Source organism: Palaemon carinicauda, chromosome 36, assembly GCF_036898095.1.
Source record: "Palaemon carinicauda isolate YSFRI2023 chromosome 36, ASM3689809v2, whole genome shotgun sequence".
Taxonomy (NCBI): Eukaryota; Metazoa; Arthropoda; class Malacostraca; order Decapoda; family Palaemonidae; genus Palaemon; species Palaemon carinicauda.
Window position 1 is genome coordinate 6,674,131 of NC_090760.1, and position 20,587 is coordinate 6,694,717.

Here is a 20,587-nt window from a genome sequence, read left to right on the forward strand (position 1 = left end):
TATATATATATATATGTGTGTGTGTGTGTGTGTGTTATCCGTGATTTTATAGTTCTCATGATCAGAATATAATTCTTGCATAATGTAACTACTGTGCACACACATTTTAAATCATGTGCATAAACAATTTAATATAACTGCATATTGAAAGTCCAATCTTTATGAAGAATATAAATGGCTAAAGGAATTAATAAAATATAAAATGTATCTCTTAAATTTCAGAGAAACATTATGGAAATTTAAAAATATTTTCTAAAAGACGCAAACGCCGTTGTCTTGAGCCGACCTCCGGTGAAAAAGTCGCCTGATGTAAACAAACATGGCGGACCTACTCGTCAAGAAGTTGACAGCTGAAGATTTCAATGCTGAAAGATGTAAGTCGTAGCATATTTTGCAATTCAAAATGATATATTTGGTAGTTATTATAATCCTGAAGATTTACTGTAATGATATTTTGAAAGGATATGTAAGAAATACTTTAATTGAACTATGTACGGGAGCCCTGTCCTTACCTCGAGTACCGCCCCCATATAACATCACTATACATAGACGTAAATTTGAGTGTCATGGATTTTGATATAAGATAATTAATGGGCCAAATTGATTAAGTGTAGCTCAGGGAAAGCTATTCTTTGAGTAGATAAGACGTAGGTTGACTTTAGCCAAGCATAACCTAGTTTCTTAAGGCTTGTTAGGTTAGGCTTAGACTTGTGGAAATTTAGGCCATTCGTAGCTTTAAATGGTTTATAGTTACACTCACAGGGTTATGTATATGATAGCGTCCAATTGTATGTATGATGATGGCCGATTATGAGTACGTCAGTGTAAAGGGGTTCTAAGGGTACCGTTAGGCCCACCCCCCCCCTACTTAGGTAAGTAGGTAAGGACACAGCTTGTAGGTTAGGTGGGGAAGTTTAAGTTTGTTGATGTCCATTTTTAATCCACATGGGAGGAACTGGCCGCTGATATACAAAGGCTCCAACATCTCTAGGCCTATATATAGGTGTAAATTTAGGTGTTATGGATTTTTATATTAGATAAGCACAGGGCCAAATCGATTAAGTGTAGCTCAAGGAAAGCTATTCTTTGAGTAGACAAGACGTAGGTTGGGTTTAGCCAAGGATAACCCAGTTTGTTTAGGCATATTAGGTTAGGTATAAACTTATTGAAATTTAGGCCATTCGTAGCTGTAAAGGGTTTATAGCTATACTCATGGGGGTCTATGTATGATAGCGACCACCTGTGTTTATGGTGACGGCCGACTAAGAATATGGCAGTGTAAAGGGGGTCACAGGCGCCGTTAGTTCCCCCCCCCCCCTGTTAGGTAAGGACACGGCTTGTAGGTTAGGTTAGGTGGTGAAGTTTAGGTTTGCTGATGTCCATTTTCTATGCAAACGGGAGGAAAGGCCCTTGATACACAAAGGCTTCCACTCCCTAAAGGTAAATCTTTATCCGTACGCCGGGTGTGGTGGGGGAAAAAGGCTGTAGATATTTCACTTAACCCTTTTACCCCCAAAGGACGTACTGGTACGTTTCACAAAAGCCATCCCTTTACCCCCATGGACGTACCGGTACGTCCTTGCAAAAATATGCTATAAAAAATAATTTTTTCATATTTATGATAATTTTTTGAGAAAATTCAGGCATTTTCCAAGAGAATGAGACCAACCTGACCTCTCTATGACAAAAATTAAGGCTGTTAGAGCAATTTAAAAAAAATATACACCAAAATGTGCTGTGAAAAAAATAACCCCCTGGGGGTTAAGGGTTGGAAATTTCCAAATAGCCTGGGGGTAAAAGGGTTAACACCAACTGCCTAAACGATAATGCATATTCATCCTCTTGACTCGCTTCTTATAGAATCACTTTCGGAGCCTTTGTAGTTTGTTGGGACAGATCTCGCAGGAAATTTTGAAAGTTATGATCGAAAAACCACATTTTAGAAGGGAAACAAACACACCAACACCATCTAACCTAAGGTTCCCATCCTAACCTAACCTAACTGGGGCAGTGAAGTATCTTCACTGTGTTGCTTTCCTTTTCGAAGCCCTTGGGCTTGTAGTATCCTGCTTTTCCAATTAGGGATTTAGCTTGGTTAGTAGTAATAATAATAATGACAATAACTGTACAAAGAGAAAGAAGATAGGGCCTCTGCCTAAATAAAGGTAGGTAATTGGTCCAAAAAATTCTTGTGATAATGAAAAGGCGGTGCTGAATGGTCAATAAGATGATGATTGCCATGGCTACTTGGTTCTAAGGATAAGAGAAAATTAGAAGCAAAAAGTAATTAAGTGAAAACTTTATTTGCTGCAAAAGTTACAGAAAAGCAAGTGGTTCGGCAAGAAGAGTGTAGGAAGGATAAGAATACGTACCTGTTGTGTTGTATACTATATAGGAATAGTGTTAGTGTTAATACATACCAGTAATCCTACCGTACAAAGAAACTTACGGCTCATGCTGAGCATGAGCATCTACTATTCGAATTGCTATCTTGTATCAGAATATATACAGTCTTGTCTCCCAGATTGTTGTTGTTTCTAATTTTTTATATGTTTATTTTATTTTTTTCAATATTAATCTTACCCGATGATCATGTAGCTGTCAACTCTGTTGCCCGACAGAAAAATCTAAGGTCGGGATACGCCAGCGATCGCTATACAGGTGGGGGTGTACACAACAGCGCCATCTGTCGAGTAGGTACTCAGGTACTTCTTGTCAACAAGAACTCAATTTTTCCTCTGTCGTGCCACCGGCAAGACCTACTTGGATACGCTGTTGTTTCTGGAGTTGTTTTTCACGATTTTGGTGATGTATTCGCTCTAGATTTTAGCCTTCGCTATTCAGGAACCTTTATCATTAGCTTATCAAGCTTTTTGATTACATTTGGATTAATTGTTAATGAACTTTGCTAGATTTTGGATTTCTCCCTTGACTATTTCTAGAATTCAAGATGTCTGACCATTCTCAAGTCCCTAAGTACAGGCAGTGTAGCGTTAGGGCTTGTTCTAGGCGTCTTCCGAAGGCCTCCATAGATCCTCACACCGTTTGTTCCAATTGTAGGGGTAAATCCTGTCAATTGGAAGATCGATGTGAGGAATGCGCTGGGCTTTCGGAATTCGATTTTAACGAATTCCTAAAGAATGCACGTAGGCTAGAGAAGGATAGGATCAGGAGGAGTTCTTCTCGCTCTTTTGATTTTTCCTCAACCCCATGCCCCTCATCCTACTCCTTCCCCTGTAGTGGTGACTCCCGACCCTGCTACTAGTGCTCAACCCTCCATGGCGGACATGATGCGTGCCATTCAAGCTCTTGGTGACAGAGTGGAGTCATTAGCTAATGACCGGAATCAACTTTTGGCAGATGTCAAAGAGTTGAAAGCGCGAAGTGCAGTGGGAAGTGTAGTGAGTGGAAGTGAAGTGAAAAGTGTCAGTGTCAGTGTTGCGCATGAGGGTACATCTGTTCGTGCCAGTCGTTCTCCCAGTCCGGGACCTCTTGCAAGCTCCCAAGCCCAGGGGAGAAGCAATGTCGAAGGACCAAAGGGTTCGACAGGCCTTGATCAGCGTACGGATGTACCCTCAGTGGTTGCGGACGTATCTGTCAGAGATCGTCCCATCCACAAACAGACGAATGAGCCCTGTCATTCCTCGTCTGTGGAAGAAGTTTCAAGGAAGAAACGTTGGACCAAGGTCTCACGACCTCTCAAGCGTAAGGTCCCTTCCGAGCGAGTCCAACGGCCCAGGTGTAGCCACTGGGTCAGTTCGGACTCGCCGCAGTCTTCCGAAGACTGCACACCTCCCAAGAGAGGTAGAGTGGCAGGCAACTACTCCGTCTGTTGCCGCACCAACCACGGTAGACCCTAAGTGGTCCATGCTGCAGACTATGCAGTCTCAGCTTGCTTCTTTCATGCAGGAGTATCGTGCTGAGAAGGTTGACACTGCACCAGTTAACCTACAACCTGCCACGGTTTTGCGCTCAGCAGATACTGCGGCTGCCTGCTCCCACACTCCACCTGTGAGAGCTCCACCAACGATGCGCAGTCGACCCTGCCAGACGCATGTTCATGCTGCACCCTCCGTTGACATGCGTGAGCTACCGCATCAGCAGTGGGAAGGTGCTGTCGAGCTGCCGTGTTTTGATGCAATGCGGCATGCTCCGCAACCCACGGCAGTCCCTCCCACGCACCAGCACTCCGCTTTTGTTGTTGCCAGCTCGCAGACTGACCAGCAGCGGCATGATGTTGGATCCGCAGCAGCTACGCATGCACCCGTGCTGCCGGATTCAGCCGTTCAGCTTTCAGCTCCACCTTTGCCACTTCCTCCTCAGCTTTCGGATGTTGGAGTATCTGATGACGACGAAGCTGCGCATTTGGACGATCCGCACTCCGACTTAGAAGAACCCAAGTCTACGCCTCCCTCCTTAGACTTTAGGAAAGTCCTTGCCCTGTTCAGGGATTTATATCCGGAACAGATTGTGTCTGCTACCCCTCGCTCTCCTCCCTCCGAGTTTGCTTTAGGCATGCAGTCAGCAGCTCCTGCCTTCACCAAACTTGTACTTGCACGCTCATCCAAGAGAGCTTTGAGGGTTATGGGAGAGTGGTTGCAGTCCAAGAAGCAGCTGGGAAAGACTGCTTTCATCTTTCCGCCTACCAAGCTTGCTTCCAAATCTAGCGTCTGGTATGCCACGGGAGAGGAACCCGGCTTGGGAGTTCCTGCCTCTGCCCAGGGCGACTTCTCAAGTCTGGTTGACTCTCCCCGCAGGCTGGCTATGAGATGATCTAAGATTTGCTGGTCCTTTTCTGACATGGATCATCTGTTGAAGGGGGTTTTTCATGCTTTTGAGATCTTCAACTTCCTCGATTGGTGTTTGGGAGCTTTAAGCAGAAAGACTTCCCCTTCGGATAAGGACTCTGCCATGCTTATCATGTCTAGCATGGACAAAGCCATTCGGGATGGGTCTGGTGAGCTTGCGGCTTCGTACGTGTCGGGAGTGCTTAAGAAGAGAGACCATCTTTGCTCCTTCTTGTCGGCTGGGATCACTCCTTGCCAGAAGTCGGAGTTGTTGTTTGCTCCACTTTCCAAGTGTCTCTTTCCGGAAGAGCTGGTCAAGGGGATGGCTGCCTCGTTGATCCAGAAGGATACCCATGACCTGGTGGCGTCCTCCGCACGTAAGGCCAAAGCTTTACCTTCCGTGCCCAGACCTAGGATGGACACACCAGCGTCTAGGTTCATCCCGCCCTTTCGTGGCAGAACCTCCGGCAGAGGAGGTACCCGTGCCGACAGTCATCGTGGCAAATCGAAGAAGGGTTCCAAGTCCTCAAAAGGCAGAGTCTGACTGCCTACCTCTCCAGACAGCAGTGGGAGCCAGGCTCAAGAACTTCTGGCTGGCTTGGGAGAACAGAGGTGCAGACACTCAGTCTGTGAAGTTGCTAAGGGAGGGGTACAGGATTCCATTCTGCCGCAGTCCCCCTCTAGCAACTTCTCCCATCAACCTCTCTCCCAACTACAAGGAGAAGGACAAGAGGCTAGCGTTGCAACAAGAGGTGTCGCTCTTGCTACAAAAGGGAGCGGTAGTCATAGTCCGGGACCATCAATCCCCGGGCTTCTACAACCGTCTCTTCCTGGTTGCGAAGAAGACAGGAGGTTGGAGACCGGTGCTGGACGTCAGTGCTCTCAATGCTTTTGTCACCAAGCAGACGTTCACAATGGAGACGACGAAGTCGGTCCTTGCAGCGGTCAGGAAGGAAGACTGGATGGTCTCGTTAGACCTGAAAGACGCGTACTTTCACGTCCCCGTCCATCCAGACTCCCAACCTTTCCTAAGGTTCGTCTTTGGAAAGGTCGTGTACCAGTTCCAAGCCCTGTGCTTTGGCCTAAGCACGGCACCTCTTGTGTTTACCAAACTGATGAGGAATGTTGCCAAATTCCTTCACTTGGCAGACATCAGAGCCTCCCTCTATTTGGACGACTGGCTTTTAAGAGCTTCGTCAAGTCGTCGCTGTCTGGAGAATCTCAGATGGACTATGGATCTGACCAAGGAATTGGGTCTCCTGGTCAATATAGAGAAGTCCCAACTCGTCCCATCCCAAACCATTGTCTATCTCGGTATGGAGATTCAGAGTCGAGCTTTTCGGGCTTTTCCGTCAGCCCCCAGGATCAGTCAAGCCCTAGAATGCATCCAGAGCATGCTGAGAAGGAACCGATGCTCAGTCAGGCAGTGGATGAGTCTAACAGGGACACTTTCATCGCTGGCCCAGTTCATCGAGTTAGGGAGACTCCACCTCCGCCCCCTTCAGTATCATCTAGCTGCTCACTGGATAAAGGACATGACGCTAGAGGCGGTCTCAGTGCCTATTTCCGAAGAGATGAGGTCTTCCCTGACGTGGTGGAAGAACAGCATTCTTCTCAAGGAAGGTCTACCATTGGCTGTTCAGACCCCCGACCACTGTCTCTTCTCGGACGCATCAGACACGGGCTGGGGTGCGACACTGGACGGACAGGAATGCTCGGGCACGTGGAATCAGGAGCAAAGAACACTTCACATCAACTGCAAGGAGCTTTTGGCAGTTCATCTGGCCTTGATAAACTTCAAGTCCCTCCATCTAAGCAAGGTGGTGGAGGTGAACTCCGACAACACCACAGCCTTGGCTTACATCTCCAAGCTAGGGGGGACTCATTCGAGGAAGTTGTTCGAGATCGCAAGGGACCTCCCCACTTGGTCAAAAGATCGAAAGATTTCGCTGGTAACGAGGTTCATTCAGGGCGACATGAACGTCATGGCAGATCGCCTCAGCCGGAAGGGTCAGGTCATCCCCACAGAGTGGACCCTTCACAAGAATGTTTGCAGCAGACTATGGGCCCTGTGGGGTCAGCCCACCATAGATCTATTCGCTACCTCGATGACCAAGAGGCTCCCGATGTATTGTTCTCCGATTCCAGACCCAGCAGCAGTTCACGTGGATGCCTTTCTTCTGGATTGGTCCCATCTAGACCTGTATGCGTTCCCTCCGTTCAAGATTGTCAACAGGGTACTTCAGAAGTTCGCCTCTCACGAAGGGACACGGTTGACGTTGGTTGCTCCCCTCTGACCCGCGAGAGAATGGTGCACCGAGGTACTGCAATGGCTAGTGGACGTTCCCAGGACTCTTCCTCTAAGAGTGGACCTTCTGCGTCAGCCGCACGTAAAGAAGGTACACCCAAGCCTCCACGCTCTTCGTCTGACTGCCTTCAGACTATCGAAAGACTCTCAAGAGCTAGAGGCTTTTCGAAGGAGGCAGCCAGAGCGATTGCCAGAGCAAGGAGGACATCCACTCTCAGAGTCTACCAGTCAAAATGGGAAGTCTTCCGAAGCTGGTGCAAGGCGAATGCAGTTTCTTCAACCAGTACCTCTGTAACGCAGATAGCTGACTTCCTTTTACATCTAAGGAATGTAAGATCCCTATCAGCTCCTACGATCAAAGGTTACAGAAGCATGTTGGCAGCGGTCTTCCGCCACAGAGGCTTAGATCTTTCCACCAACAAAGATCTACAGGACCTCCTTAAGTCTTTTGAGACCTCAAAGGAGCGTCGGTTGACTACACCAGGCTGGAACCTAGACGTGGTTTTAAGGTTCCTGATGTCAGCGAGGTTCGAACCGCTTCAATCAGCCTCTTTTAAGGATCTCACATTGAAGACTCTTTTCCTCGTTTGCTTAGCAACAGCTAAGAGAGTCAGTGAGATTCACGCCTTCAGCAGGAACATAGGTTTTACATCTGAAACGGCTACATGTTCCTTGCAGCTTGGTTTTTTAGCTAAAAACGAGCTTCCTTCTCGTCCTTGGCCCAAGTCGTTCGAGATCCCAAGCCTGTCCAACTTGGTTGGGAACGAACTAGAGAGAGTACTTTGCCCTGTAAGAGCTCTTTAAAACGTACAAAGCCATTACGAGGACAATCAGAAGCTTTATGGTGTTCTATCAAGAAACCTGCTTTACCGATGTCTAAGAACGCAGTTTCTTACTACATCAGGCTTTTGATTAGAGAGGCCCATTCTCATCTGAAGGAAGAAGACCTTGCTTTGCTGAAGGTAAGGACACTTGAAGTTAGGGCTGTCGCTACTTCTGTGGCCTTCAAACAGAACCGTTCTCTGCAGAGTGTTATGGATGTAACCTATTGGAGAAGCAAGTCAGTGTTCGCATCATTTTACCTCAAAGATGTCCAGTCTCTTTACGAGAACTGCTACACCCTGGGACCATTCGTAGCAGCGAGTGCAGTAGTAGGTGAGGGCTCAACCACTACATTCCCATAATCCCATAACCTTTTTTAATCTTTCTCTTGAAATGCTTTTTATTGTTGTTTTTGGGTTGTACGGAAGGCTAAGAAGCCTTCCGCATCCTGGTTGATTTGGCGGGTGGTCAAATTCTTTCTTGAGAAGCGCCTAGATTAGAGGTTGTGATGAGGTCCTTTAGTATGGGTTGCAGCCCTTCATACTTCAGCACCTAGGAGTCGCTCAGCATCCTAAGAGGATCGCTAGGCTCAGTAAGGAAGGCGTACTTAAAAAGGCAGAGTAATGGTTCAAGTCGACTTCCTTACCAGGTACTTATTTATTTTATGTTTGTTATTTTGAATAACTGCTAAAATGAAATACGGATACTTAGCTTCTAATGTTAACATGTCTGCTGGTCTCCACCCACCCCCTTGGGTGTGAATCAGCTACATGATCATCGGGTAAGATTAATATTGAAAAATGTTATTTTCCTTAGTAAAATAAATTTTTTAATATACTTACCCGATGATCATGAATTTAAGGACCCTCCCTTCCTCCCCATAGAGAACCAGTGGACTGAGGAGAAAATTGAGTTCTTGTTGACAAGAAGTACCTGAGTACCTACTCGACAGATGGCGCTGTTGTGTACACCCCCACCTGTATAGCGATCGCTGGCGTATCCCGACCTTAGATTTTTCTGTCGGGCAACAGAGTTGACAGCTACATGATCATCGGGTAAGTATATTCAAAAATTTATTTTACTAAGGAAAATAACATATTCATTTAGTAGAGCTCTGTTGGCATTATCTTTATTACAGCACAGTAGTCTTACCGTAGGGTTCTCTGTATGATAGGATTATTTTTTCTAACACCATTAATAATAAGCATTGCAAGATTACATTCTTTTATAACCTAAATATAGGATGCCAATTCCTTGTTCATCTGAGGACACTGAACCCCCTCACCCCCATAAATACCTAAACTGAACTTTGATGCTGTATTCTCACTAATTGGTAACCAAATAAATCTGCATGAGCTAGGGTAAAGATATACATGCATGTCATAAGTTTGCCCCAACCAGTGTCTAATGCCAGATTGCAATGAACAATAATTACTACCCATTTTAGTGAGCTTTACCATTTTCATAACCCTGTAGGGTAACTATTGTTTTACGGTAGCCAACTAGGGGGAATCAGAGCTTTTAGATTGGGTAAAGCAAACACAGTACAGTTCAATATATTGCCAATGCTAAAAGGAGTGGTAAAACTAGAAAAGCACTGGAAGAGTTTCTAACTGTACCAAAACATACTTGAATTGCCAATCATTAGTGATTAGCTTGCTTCAGTTCCTTAAACTTCTTCTGTATTCAAAATCAGTTATGCACATTGGTGATGCCCATGGTTGGTCATGAATGGTGGGGTGTCTTAGGTGAAGATGGATTACAATGCCCTTTCGTAATATTTCTGAATTATTGGGCCTTCAGTTGATTAAGAATTGTCACATCTTGTTAATACTATAGAGCCTTGTAGGTATGAGGGATTTTTTAGTAATGAAGATACTGTTGTAGACCTTCTCTGTGATTTTTGCATATTTTTAGGATTTATGATTTGATTGCTTTCACTGGTCTCTCTTCTGTACCTCTATAGCTAAAGAAGAGGTTTTTCTTTTTATTATTTCCCTTCGTCAGTTTCCATGTTTTGAAACCTGGTGGTAAATCTGTCTGCTGGATATTTGTGCAAGGGGACAAAACTAATTTGCAGATAACTCATTTAACCCTTTTACCCCCAGGGTATTTGGAAATTTCCAACCCTTAACCCCCAGGGGGTTATTTTTTTCCCAGCACATTTTGCAGTATATTTTTTTTTCAAATTGCTCTATCAGCCTTAATTTTTGTCATAGAGAGGTCAGGTTGGTCTCATTCTCTTGGAAAATGCCTGAATTTTCTCAAAAAATTATCAAAAATATGAAAAAAAAAATTTTTATAGCATTTTTTTGCAAGGACGTACCGGTACGTCCATGGGGGTAGAGGGATGGGTTTTGTGAAACGTACCAGTAAGTCCTTTAGGGGTAAAAGGGTTAATTTCATATGTGAAAAGGGAGGGAAGAAATATATATTTACAGTACTGTTTTTCCTTTCAGATGTTCAAGACCTTAGTCAGAGTAGTGTTGGAGGGCTGGAACTCCAGCAGCAGAGGCAAAGGATTCATCATTTGGCGGAGGAGACTAATGCTCAGCTGAAGAAAAATGTGTATATGAACTACATGCAGTTCATAGACACAGCTAAAGAAATTTCATGTAAGTAATGCATCAATAAGTACCGGTACTGTTCTTTTTCCTAATTTTTTATGCGTACTGTAACTGCTTAGTCATTCATCAGCACATACTTTAATGCTTAAGATTCACTGCGCCAGGTGATTCAAGTTCGTAATCTTCCTTATTCAATTGTTAAATGGAAGAGTAATTTCTGAAAACATAATACTATATGAGCAGAATATTCATAATTCTAATTACAGTGCTCTTTTTTTTTTTTTTTTTTTTCTTTTTACATATTTAATTGAGGAAATTAGTATGAAAGGGATGAAGGCCATGTAAAAGTGGCCGAAGGTGTTATGTTATGGAAGGTAATTATAGAATAATAGTGGTACCCCATATGGTGCATTATCATAGGAAACAGTGCATAATAAACATTTGAATAAATGAAAGCTATGTCATATTTAGAATAAGGAACATTATATTTGTTACTGGAGGACTGCTTCATCCATATTGTAGTTTACTTTCAATATGAAGCTGATGGTGAATCTTCTCTTTGGAATTTTACTTACCAAATTTCTTTTATCTTTTTCACAGATTTAGAAAGTGAGATGTATCAGCTATCACATCTGATCACAGAGCAGAAGTCACTTTTAACATCTTTATTGGAGCTCTCAATCACAGGTATTTAGCTGTTTATTACTTTTGCAAGCAATAATTCTTATATTCTTTAACCAAATTACACCTTGCCCATTGGTGTTTTTAAGGTAAAAGCCAAGTCTTGTAGAATTTGTCTCTTAAATGTTGTTTGTTCCATCACTGAATACAAACCAATGCTATTTATAGGATATATTATTTTCGGCGAAGCTGAAAGACGAGCCATCAGATTTTTAGCGAGGGTTAACTGCCTACCCGCTAGTTAGCCGTGGTTGGGGGCAGTAGCTCCCCCACTCACTCACACACCTGGGTTGAGAACCCACTTTGCTTTTGGCTCGGGTGGAGAATAGGCATTACTGCTCTTCCCCTCACCAACGATTGACTTGCCATTACTAACTAATTGCTTTTTTTTTTGCTTTTTTATTTCAGTGTATGAGTGCTCTCTTCTTAGCTGCATTCATGAGGACCTGCCCAGGACCTGAGGGCCGCTCCTGCGGGACTTTCATGTCGTCCGTTGATACGGACCCGCATCTGTTGTGTCCTGCATGCTGGGGGCGGCTTTGTGACCAAAACACCTGCCCTGCATGCGGTGAGTGGTTTGCCTCCCAGTGGGACAAGTTTGGGCGATGGCGTAAAAAGAAATTCAAAAGGGATTCTTCGCCTTTGGGGTCTCCCTTGAAGTCAAAGAAAACCAAGGCTTCTTTCTTTCACCCCCGACCTCCCCCCAAAGCTCCTGTTCGGTTTGTTTCCCTCGAGGAACCATCTAACAAGAGCGTAAACCAATTAACTCCAGGTCAACCTCAGTTCTTGAGGGACAGTGCTGCTTCCCCTAGCGAAGTGGCCCTGCCATTCCCCCTGTGTGAGACCTGTTCCTTTTCTGATGTGTTTCATTTGTCCGGGCCCCCTTTGAAGAAGGCGCTTTTTGAACTTCAACTCGATGCAGAGAGGAAGCGTACACTGACTTCCTCAGAGATGGATCCCTTATCGTTGCTGAGTGAGGGCTCACGTGATTCTGAGGTGTCGTCTGCTGACGAATCCTGCCCTGCCTCTTCCGGCGCTTTTGTCGCAGACTGCGCTTCACCCCCTTGCTGAGCCGACTCTTCCGTCAGGACGGAGTAAAGTCTGAAGCAGGTCTCTACTGCGGGTGGGCATCTCTTGTCTTAGATTGAGATCCCCCTTAGAGACCCCGATCCAGAGGCCTTCCAGAGATCTTCCCGCTGAGCAGTCCTCTCCTTCAGAAGATTTTCACCGCCCTCGTCGAGCTTGCAGAGTGCGTGATCATCCTCGTCGCTTCAACGGTTTCCTTCGCCTCTTGCTAAGAGATGTCTCTTCGGCTTTCTTCCTTCTTCACTTGTCGGACGATCCCCCTTGGAGGATCGTCACTGACCAGGATCTTGCCCCTCGCCCACTCCTCGTCTCTCGCCAAGATCTCGCCACTCGCCCACTCCTCGTCTCTCGCCACCTCAGGCGCAATTCTCTCCTAGAGATCGTCATCATGACGAATCTCGTCAGCCTCGCCGATAGCCTTATGGTTTCCGACCCTTGCCTACGTTATCGGATTCTCTTTGAACTCACCTTTCACCAGCCTAGTGGCATTCACCTATCCACCGTCCCTCTCCGACCTCTTGCCACCTGACAGCTGTTCGTGGTTCACCAGTTGCCATAGAATCTATGGATTCTCCGACTGTTCGTCGAGCTCCTGCAGTTCGTGGTTCACCGGCTGTTTGCAGTCACTCGCGTGTGATTCGTCAACTGCTGGCTGTCTATCATGCTTTGGCTTCTTGACGATCTCCAGCAGTTTGCTGTTCGCTAGCTTTTCGTCATTCTCCGACAGCTCGTCGTTCACCGACTCGCTGATCCCCTACTACTAAGTGTTTGGTAGTTACCTATCATTCTCTTGCTGCTCGCTGTTCCTAGCTTATCGGCGTTCGCCAGCTGCACACCTATCACCAGCAGCTCATCATTTAACAGCTCCTTGTCGCTCTCCAGCTTTGCCTAGTTCTCCTGTGACTCGCTGATCCCCAGTTCTTAGTTGTTCGCCAGCTAACCGTCGTTCGCCAGAACGTAGGCGATCTCCTTTAGATCGGAGACAGTCGTCCAGCCACTTTTCTTCTCGAGCCTCGATGGGGCATTGTCACTCACCAATACACTGTTCGACAGCGCCTTGTAGAGGTTCTTCCTTTCGTTTTCTGGCCCGCAAGCGTCGACCATCAGATCAAGATCGCTGTTCTCCTGTAGAACGGAAGTCTGTTTCTCACAGATCTACCCGTGATCACTGCTTTCCAAGAACATCTCGGCGGAAGGACGACTCCCGACGATCTCCTCCTCAGGAAGAACCAACCTTTGGGGAACCCAAGGAGCCCAAACAGGCAAGCCAGCCTGTTCCATTCCTCCGTAAAGTGGAACCTTCAAAGCCACAGCTGCCCTTTTCTTCTTCTGTCCGGTCTGTCGTATGACCGTCTATGCAGGGAGATGGGGAGAGGTAAGCTTCATCTTTGTCCCTGAGTTTATTGCAAAGACTCAAAATCCAGGGGTAGCGGACCCTAGATTCGATTCCTTCCAGATAAAGAGTCTCCGTTCTGTAATGTTTGACCCAGATCAACTGTTACTAGGCCCAGTAAGGAGTTTGAGGTACTACCTCAAAAGGACATCTGCAGCGCGCCCCCAAGTGCCAGCACTTTTTGTCAGTAAGGGGAAGGTCAAGAGGAGGATCACGAAGGATACTATCTCTGCTTGGATTTGCAAGGTCATAACGTCAAGGGTCATTGCAACGTACCTGACGTTCGAACGAAACTATTGTGGTGCTGGTACTACAAGTGGGCGTGTGGAAGCGTCAGACGACCTTCACTGCCCACTACCTGCAAGACGTAACCCAGAGGAACATGGAAACATTTTCCATTGGTCCTGTGGTGGCTGCACCTCAAGCTCCCTAATGGACAAGTGGCAGAGGGTTGGAGGGCAAAGGTTACCTGGGATTAGTCTGAATGAATGATTAAGAATGACTGGCTCCTCCTTTTCTTCATCTTCCCCTCTCTTGGGGAATCACCACCCAGGGTCCTCTGCAAAGCTGACCTCAACTACATGCAGGTCAACCATTATTTCCTTGTGTACCCTGGTATTGTTTCAATACAGAGATACCTCTACATACGATCTTAATTCGTTCCAGAAACTACTTCGTATGTTAAAACGATCGTATGTTGGAGCAAATATTCCCATAAGAATACATGGTAATTGATTTAATTTGTTCCTTAGCCTAAAAACCCATAATAAATCCTTAATAAATGGCTACACATAATTACACAATACATTAATCCAATGCCTGTATAATAAATACATATTACAAACCAAAAAAAAAGAATAATAATAATGAAATAATAGATAAAAAACGGGTTGTAATGTAACACTTTACCTTAGCGACAGGCCAGCGCAGGTGTAGGGACTTCTACGCAGGAGTAAAGATGGAAGATCAGCGAGGAGGTAGGGACGGTGACTTTGTACGATAACGTGTACGATAACTTACGCTAACTTACACCACTACGTGAACTTTAACTTAACTTAGCTTATTTTTTGTTTTCATTTTTAGAATTTTATATTTTTTTTTTACATTTTTCTTTTCTTGTTTTTAATTTTCCTCACTTTCACTCGATTCGGTCTTCCTTTTCTTTGCTTCACTTTCTTTCTTTTCATCATGATCACTAGACCGTTTTAGTAGAGATTTTTTAAAGAAACTATCGAGTGAAAGTTGCTTTGTACGGCTTTTAAGGATTTTTCTAAAATGCATTAAGCAAACATCATTGAACTGCGCAACAACACGGCAAACCTGAAGTTTCTGTGGGTGATGCTTGTCGATGAAATCAACAACGTGTTGATGATATGCCAACATCTGTTTTATTTCCGCCGTACCTAAGATTTGGCCTACCTCCTCGATCTCCTCCGACTCACTCAACTGCGCTTGGAACTCATCATGCTGCATGGCTTGCAGCTCCTTGAGTTCCTCGGTGGTGAGCTCTTTGTGATGCTCACAGACGAGTTCGGTGATGTCATCTTCATCCACCTCCAGACCCATGGACTTGCCAAGGGATACAATCTCTTCGACGTCTTCCTCGGCGGCAAGCTCAGGTTCATTCTCGGGGCCAAAACCTTCGAAATCCCTGGGAGCAACAGCATCAGGCCAAAGCTTCTTCCAAGCGGAATTCAGGGTCCGACGAGTTACTCCCTCCCAAGCCTGATCAATGATCTTTAAGCAGTGCACGATATTGAAGTGGCTCCTCCAAAATTCACGCAAAGTTAAGTTGGTGCTTTGCGTGACATTAAAGCACTGCTTAAATAAGTGCTTGGTGTACAGCTTCTTAAAATTAGAGATGACTTGCTGGTCCATGGGCTGGAGGATAGGGGTGGTATTCGATGGAAGATAAAACACCTTGATGAATTTGTATTCGTCGATGATATCATCTTCGAGTCAGGGGTGGTGAGCGGGTGCATTGTCCAAACAAAGCAAGCACTTCAAAGGCAAATTCCTTTCCTGAAGATACTTCTTGACAGCAGGGCCAAAAACTACGTTTACCCATTCCACAAAGATATGCCTAGTAACCCAAGCCTTAGAATTAGAACGCCATAGAATATGTAGCAGGTCTTTATTAATTCTATGTGCTTTAAATGCCCTAGGGTTTTCGGAATGGTAAACTAACAGAGGCTTAATTTTGCAGTCCCCCGCTGGCGTTGGCACAAAGCGCAAGAGTCAACCGATCCTTCATTGGCTTATGTCCAGGCATTTTCTTCTCTTCAGCGGTAATGTACGTTCGACTAGGCATCTTTTTCCAAAACAGACCAGTTTCATCACAGTTGAAAACCTGCTGCTCTACGTAACCTTCCTCCGCCACGATGCTTTCGAACTTTTTAACAAAGTCTTTAGCAGCCTTAGTGTCCGAACTAGAAGCTTCTCCATGACGAACAACTGAATGAATCCCGGTCCGTGTCCTAAATTTCTCGAACCAACCTTGAGACGCCTTGAATTCATCCGTCGTAGGATCGGCTGAACTCTCCCCTGCGTCACCCCGAGAGCGCGCCGCCTTCAAGTCACTGTAGATAGCGCTGGCCTTCTCACAAATGATCGTATCGCCAACAATCTCCTTGTCTTTGATCCATATTAACAAAAGTCGTTCCATCTCTTCAAGGGTAGGGCTACGACATTTAGAAATAATCGTGACCCCCTTCGAAGGTTTCACTGATTTAATGGCTGACTTCTGTTTTATGATTGTTGAGATCGTCGACATATTCCAGCCATATTGTTTAGCCAGATCGCTAACACGTACACCTCGCTCATGCTTTTCTATGATTTCCTGCTTTAATTCTAATGAAAGCATAGACTTCCTCTTTTTCTCACCACTGCTACTACTTCCTGAACCGAAACTAAGCTTTTTAGGACCCATGATAACGGAACACAGAAAACAACACGTGAAAAGGCAAGATAAAAAACTGTTAAAACTGAGCGAATAGAGGACAACCACACGATGCGCACGCGATGAGAGGACTGGTCAAGGTGATGCTCGATTGGTGTCCCTCCGATGTGCTGCCGTCTAGCGTCGTCAACAACAAGCTACGCTGGACGCTTTCGAGAAAATTCCACGGGTAAGCGTATTGTTTACGTCGTATGTTGGAGCAACACTTCGTATGTTGAGACAGAAATTTGGTTGAATTTTACTTTGTATGTTGGAAAATTCGTATGTTGGGACAATCGTATGTAGAGGTTCCACTGTACTTGTTGTGTCCCCATACCCCAACGAGGGGGTATTGGGTATGTCTTGGTAACCTCTGAAGATTCCTATGACTCTGAAAAACTCATACCTAGACAGTCACATTGCTAGTATCATGAGCATACAGCTTGTTTAGGCTACAGACCAGGCATTGCATGGTTTTAGCAACATATAGGGTTTCCACCAATTATGTGCAAAACACATAAAGGGGAAAATCCCACGTCAAAGCCAAAAAGCAAGTTGGTAAGGACTTCCACCCTCCTAAAGGGTAAGTCATCCCCTATATATAGTGTTGGTTTGTACATAGGGACGGAACAAATGACAGATTTGGAAGTACAGTAATATGGCTTTTTCCTAACGATACAAACCTGTAGCTATTTATACAGATTGGCCTGCCAGCACCAGTCCCCCTTGAAGTCCTACCTCCAAGCAAAGTGGGTTCTCAACCCAGGTGTGTGAGTGATGAAGGTAGCTACTACACTCCCCTGCTAACTAGCAGTTGGGTGGTTAACCCTCGCTAAAAATCTATTGGCTCGTCTTTCAGCTTCGACGAAAGTAATATCCCCTATAAATAGCCACAGGTTTGTATCGTTAGGAATAATACAAATTACTTCGAAATTTGTCATTTTGATAAACGATGAAACTAGTCAAGTAAGCTGAATCTATAGAATATTTTCTCAATACAGTACCTTAGGTAAACTGTAAGAAGACCAACAACCCAGTCCACTTTTAACTCTTGTGTACAGTACATAAATTTTATACAGAAATTCATGATGCACTGTGTAAAATTATTGTACATCTTTTTATAATGCCTCTTAATCAAAGTAATAAGCAGTAGATACTGTAATAGACAGTGTACATGAATCATGTTCTTTGAAAATTCAAGTATCCCTGACTCCAAATATATAAGATCAATGCAATAAGATATCTTCAGGTGCACTGAAGTTCATCTGACTCCTTTTTTACTGTTTTAACTTGCCATTAGTCTCTTTGCTGCTTGATTTAATATAAAACTTGTGTTTAGGATTATCATTAGATATCGAGATAGAATGACCCTTGTAATATTACAGCTGCCTCATTTGAAAGCTGGCATCTAAGTTTTTTCTATGAAAGAAAACAATATAACTAAAATGGTCCTCTTTCCCAAGGTGAGCGTGGTCCTGGGTGTGCAGCTCAAGAAATGATAGAAGTCGATCCTCAGGAGTTGAAGGAGAAACGTGAACGTGAAAACCGTAAAAAGTTAACGGGGTTGTTAGAAAAAATTGAAGGCTGCTCGGTAAGTGTTTTATAAAAATGTGATTTGTTTCTATATAAATGCAAGCTTGGTCCTTTAATAGGAATATGACTTCAGTGATGGTGGAATGGCTGTTTGAATTTTTAACGAGGTGGTTACTGTATAGTTACTGGCGGGTAGAGGGCAAGGCCCTCTCACTCACCAGGTGGAGTATTCCTCACTTTGACTTAGGCCGCAGTTCAGTACTCATGTACCGCACTACTAGTTATATAAATCTTAGTCCTTCAAGTTATGTGCCTTCCTCAATCACCTTGTAATTCCTAGCTTAAGGTCAAAGTGAGGGTGGTAATGCATGATGAGTGGGTGGTGCCTGCCTTCCACCTGCTAGAAACTATAACTACTGTACCTTATTAAACGTTTAAATGGCTGTATCAGCTTCAGTGAAGTCATTCTGCTATTAAAGAACTCAGGTTTTTATACATACATACATATACCAAGGCACTTCCCCCAATTTGGGGGGTAGCCGACATCAAGCAAATGAAACAAAAAGGGGACGTCTCCTCTCTACGCTCCTCCCAGCCTGACAAAGGACTCAACCGATCAACCGAGTTCAGCTGGTACTGCTAGGGTAGCACAGTAGATTGGGTTTGTGCATGTATTGTACCACTATATAAGGGTAAGGGAGATGTGCATGAGTGTTGTAATTCAAGAGGTATTAGTTTGTTGAGTGTAGTTGGAAAAGTGTATGGTAGAGTAATGATTAATAGGATTAGGGATAAAACAGAGAATGCAATGGTAGAAGTACAGGGTGGCTTTAGAAGAGGTAGGGGTTGTATGAATCAGATTTTTACAGTTAGGCAGATATGCGAGAAATATTTGGCAAAAGGTAAGGAGGTGTATGTTGCGTTTATGGATCTGGAGAAAGCGTATGATAGAGTTGATAGGGAAGCAATGTGGAATGTGATGAGGTTATATGGAGTTGGTGGAAGGTTGTTGCAAGCAGTGAAAAGTTTCTACAAAGGTAGTAAAGCATGTGTTAGGATAGGAAATGAAGTGAGAGATTGGTTTCCGGTGAGAGTGGGGCTGAGACAGGGATGTGTGATGTCGCCGTGGTTGTTTAACTTGTATGTTGATGGAGTGGATTGAGAGGTGTATGCTCGAGTGCTTGGACGAGGATTAAAACTGGTAGACGAGAATGACCATGAATGGGAGGTAAATCAGTTGTTGTTTGCGGATGATACTGTACTGGTTGCAGACACAGAAGAGAAGCTTGGCCGATTAGTGACAGAATTTGGAAGGGTGTGTGAGAGAAGGAAGTTGAGAGTTAATGTGGGTAAGAGTAAGGTTATGAGATGTATGAGAAGGGAAGGTGGTGCAAGGTTGAATGTCATGTTGAATGGAGAGTTACTTGAGGAGGTGGATCAGTTTAAGTACTTGGAGTCTGTTGTTGCAGCAGATGGTGGAGTGGAAGCAGATGTACGTCAGAGAGTGAATGAAGGTTGGGGGCAGTTAAGGGAGTACAGTGAACCCTCGCTACTTCGCGGTTCGACCATCGCGGATTCACCACTTCGCGGATTTTTTTCATAACCCATGTATATACATATATCGCGGATTTTCCGGAAATATAAAAAATACCGCGAAGTGACCGATGGTGCGAGATTGGAGAAAGTAAGGAAAATTGAATCATGATTGATTTTCAATATAAATGAAACTTTGAGGAGCAACAAAGATATCATTTGTTAGAGAGATAGAGAGAGGTAAGGAATGGGAGGTAGTGAAAAGTAGCCCACAGAGAGAGAGAGAGAGAGAGAGAGAGAGAGAGAGAGAGAGAGAGAGAGAGAGAGAGAGAGAGAGAGAGAGAGAGAGAGAGAGAGAGAGAGAGAGAGAGTGTGTGTGTGTTTAAATGTAATAAACAAAAAAATTGATAGGTTATAACACATTGGTGCTTATGTAATATCAACTGTATACTGTAGACGGTTTGAATAAGTTAAGAAATGGTATAAATGATACTTTGTTAGTGTATTCGTACACACTCAAGAGCGGCAGCTAGATGACAGCTGATCTAATCACAGCCAAAAGTAAAAAAAAAAAGAAGTCAACAATACTCGATTTTTAAAACAAACCCGAAATTTAAAAATAAAAGTACACGCTTTCTTAATGTGCAATTAACTATTTAAAGAGTAGCAATTTTCTAGAATAAAAGGATATTTCCCAAAAAATAGTGGTTTGCTGATGAAATCGGATGCCGTATTTTTAGCTATGATTGAAATGGATGTAGACTCGGCCTAATTATTTCGTTTCGTATTTAATTGACACTAAGAAAACTAATTTTAGCTTCTTCATCTAAATGTAAGTATTGTATAACACGGAGAGAGAGAGAGAGAGAGAGAGAGAGAGAGAGAGAGAGAGAGAGAGAGAGAGAGAGAGAGAGAGAGAGAGAGAGAGAGAATCAGCTG

At 44.2% G+C, this 20,587-nt stretch overlaps 1 protein-coding gene across 1 annotated transcript in view; it reads left to right on the top strand.

The window, feature by feature from the left end:
• Positions 1 to 227: 227 nt before the first annotated feature.
• Positions 228 to 20,587, top strand: part of Exo84 (exocyst 84) — a 71,698-nt gene continuing 51,338 nt past the window's right edge. Inside the window, exons 1-4 of the mRNA XM_068359922.1 lie at positions 228 to 374; positions 10,377 to 10,532; positions 11,085 to 11,171; positions 18,046 to 18,173. Coding sequence (XP_068216023.1) covers positions 320 to 374; positions 10,377 to 10,532; positions 11,085 to 11,171; positions 18,046 to 18,173 — 426 coding nt within the window. The 5' untranslated portion in view covers positions 228 to 319. The remainder of the gene's footprint in view (positions 375 to 10,376; positions 10,533 to 11,084; positions 11,172 to 18,045; positions 18,174 to 20,587) is intronic.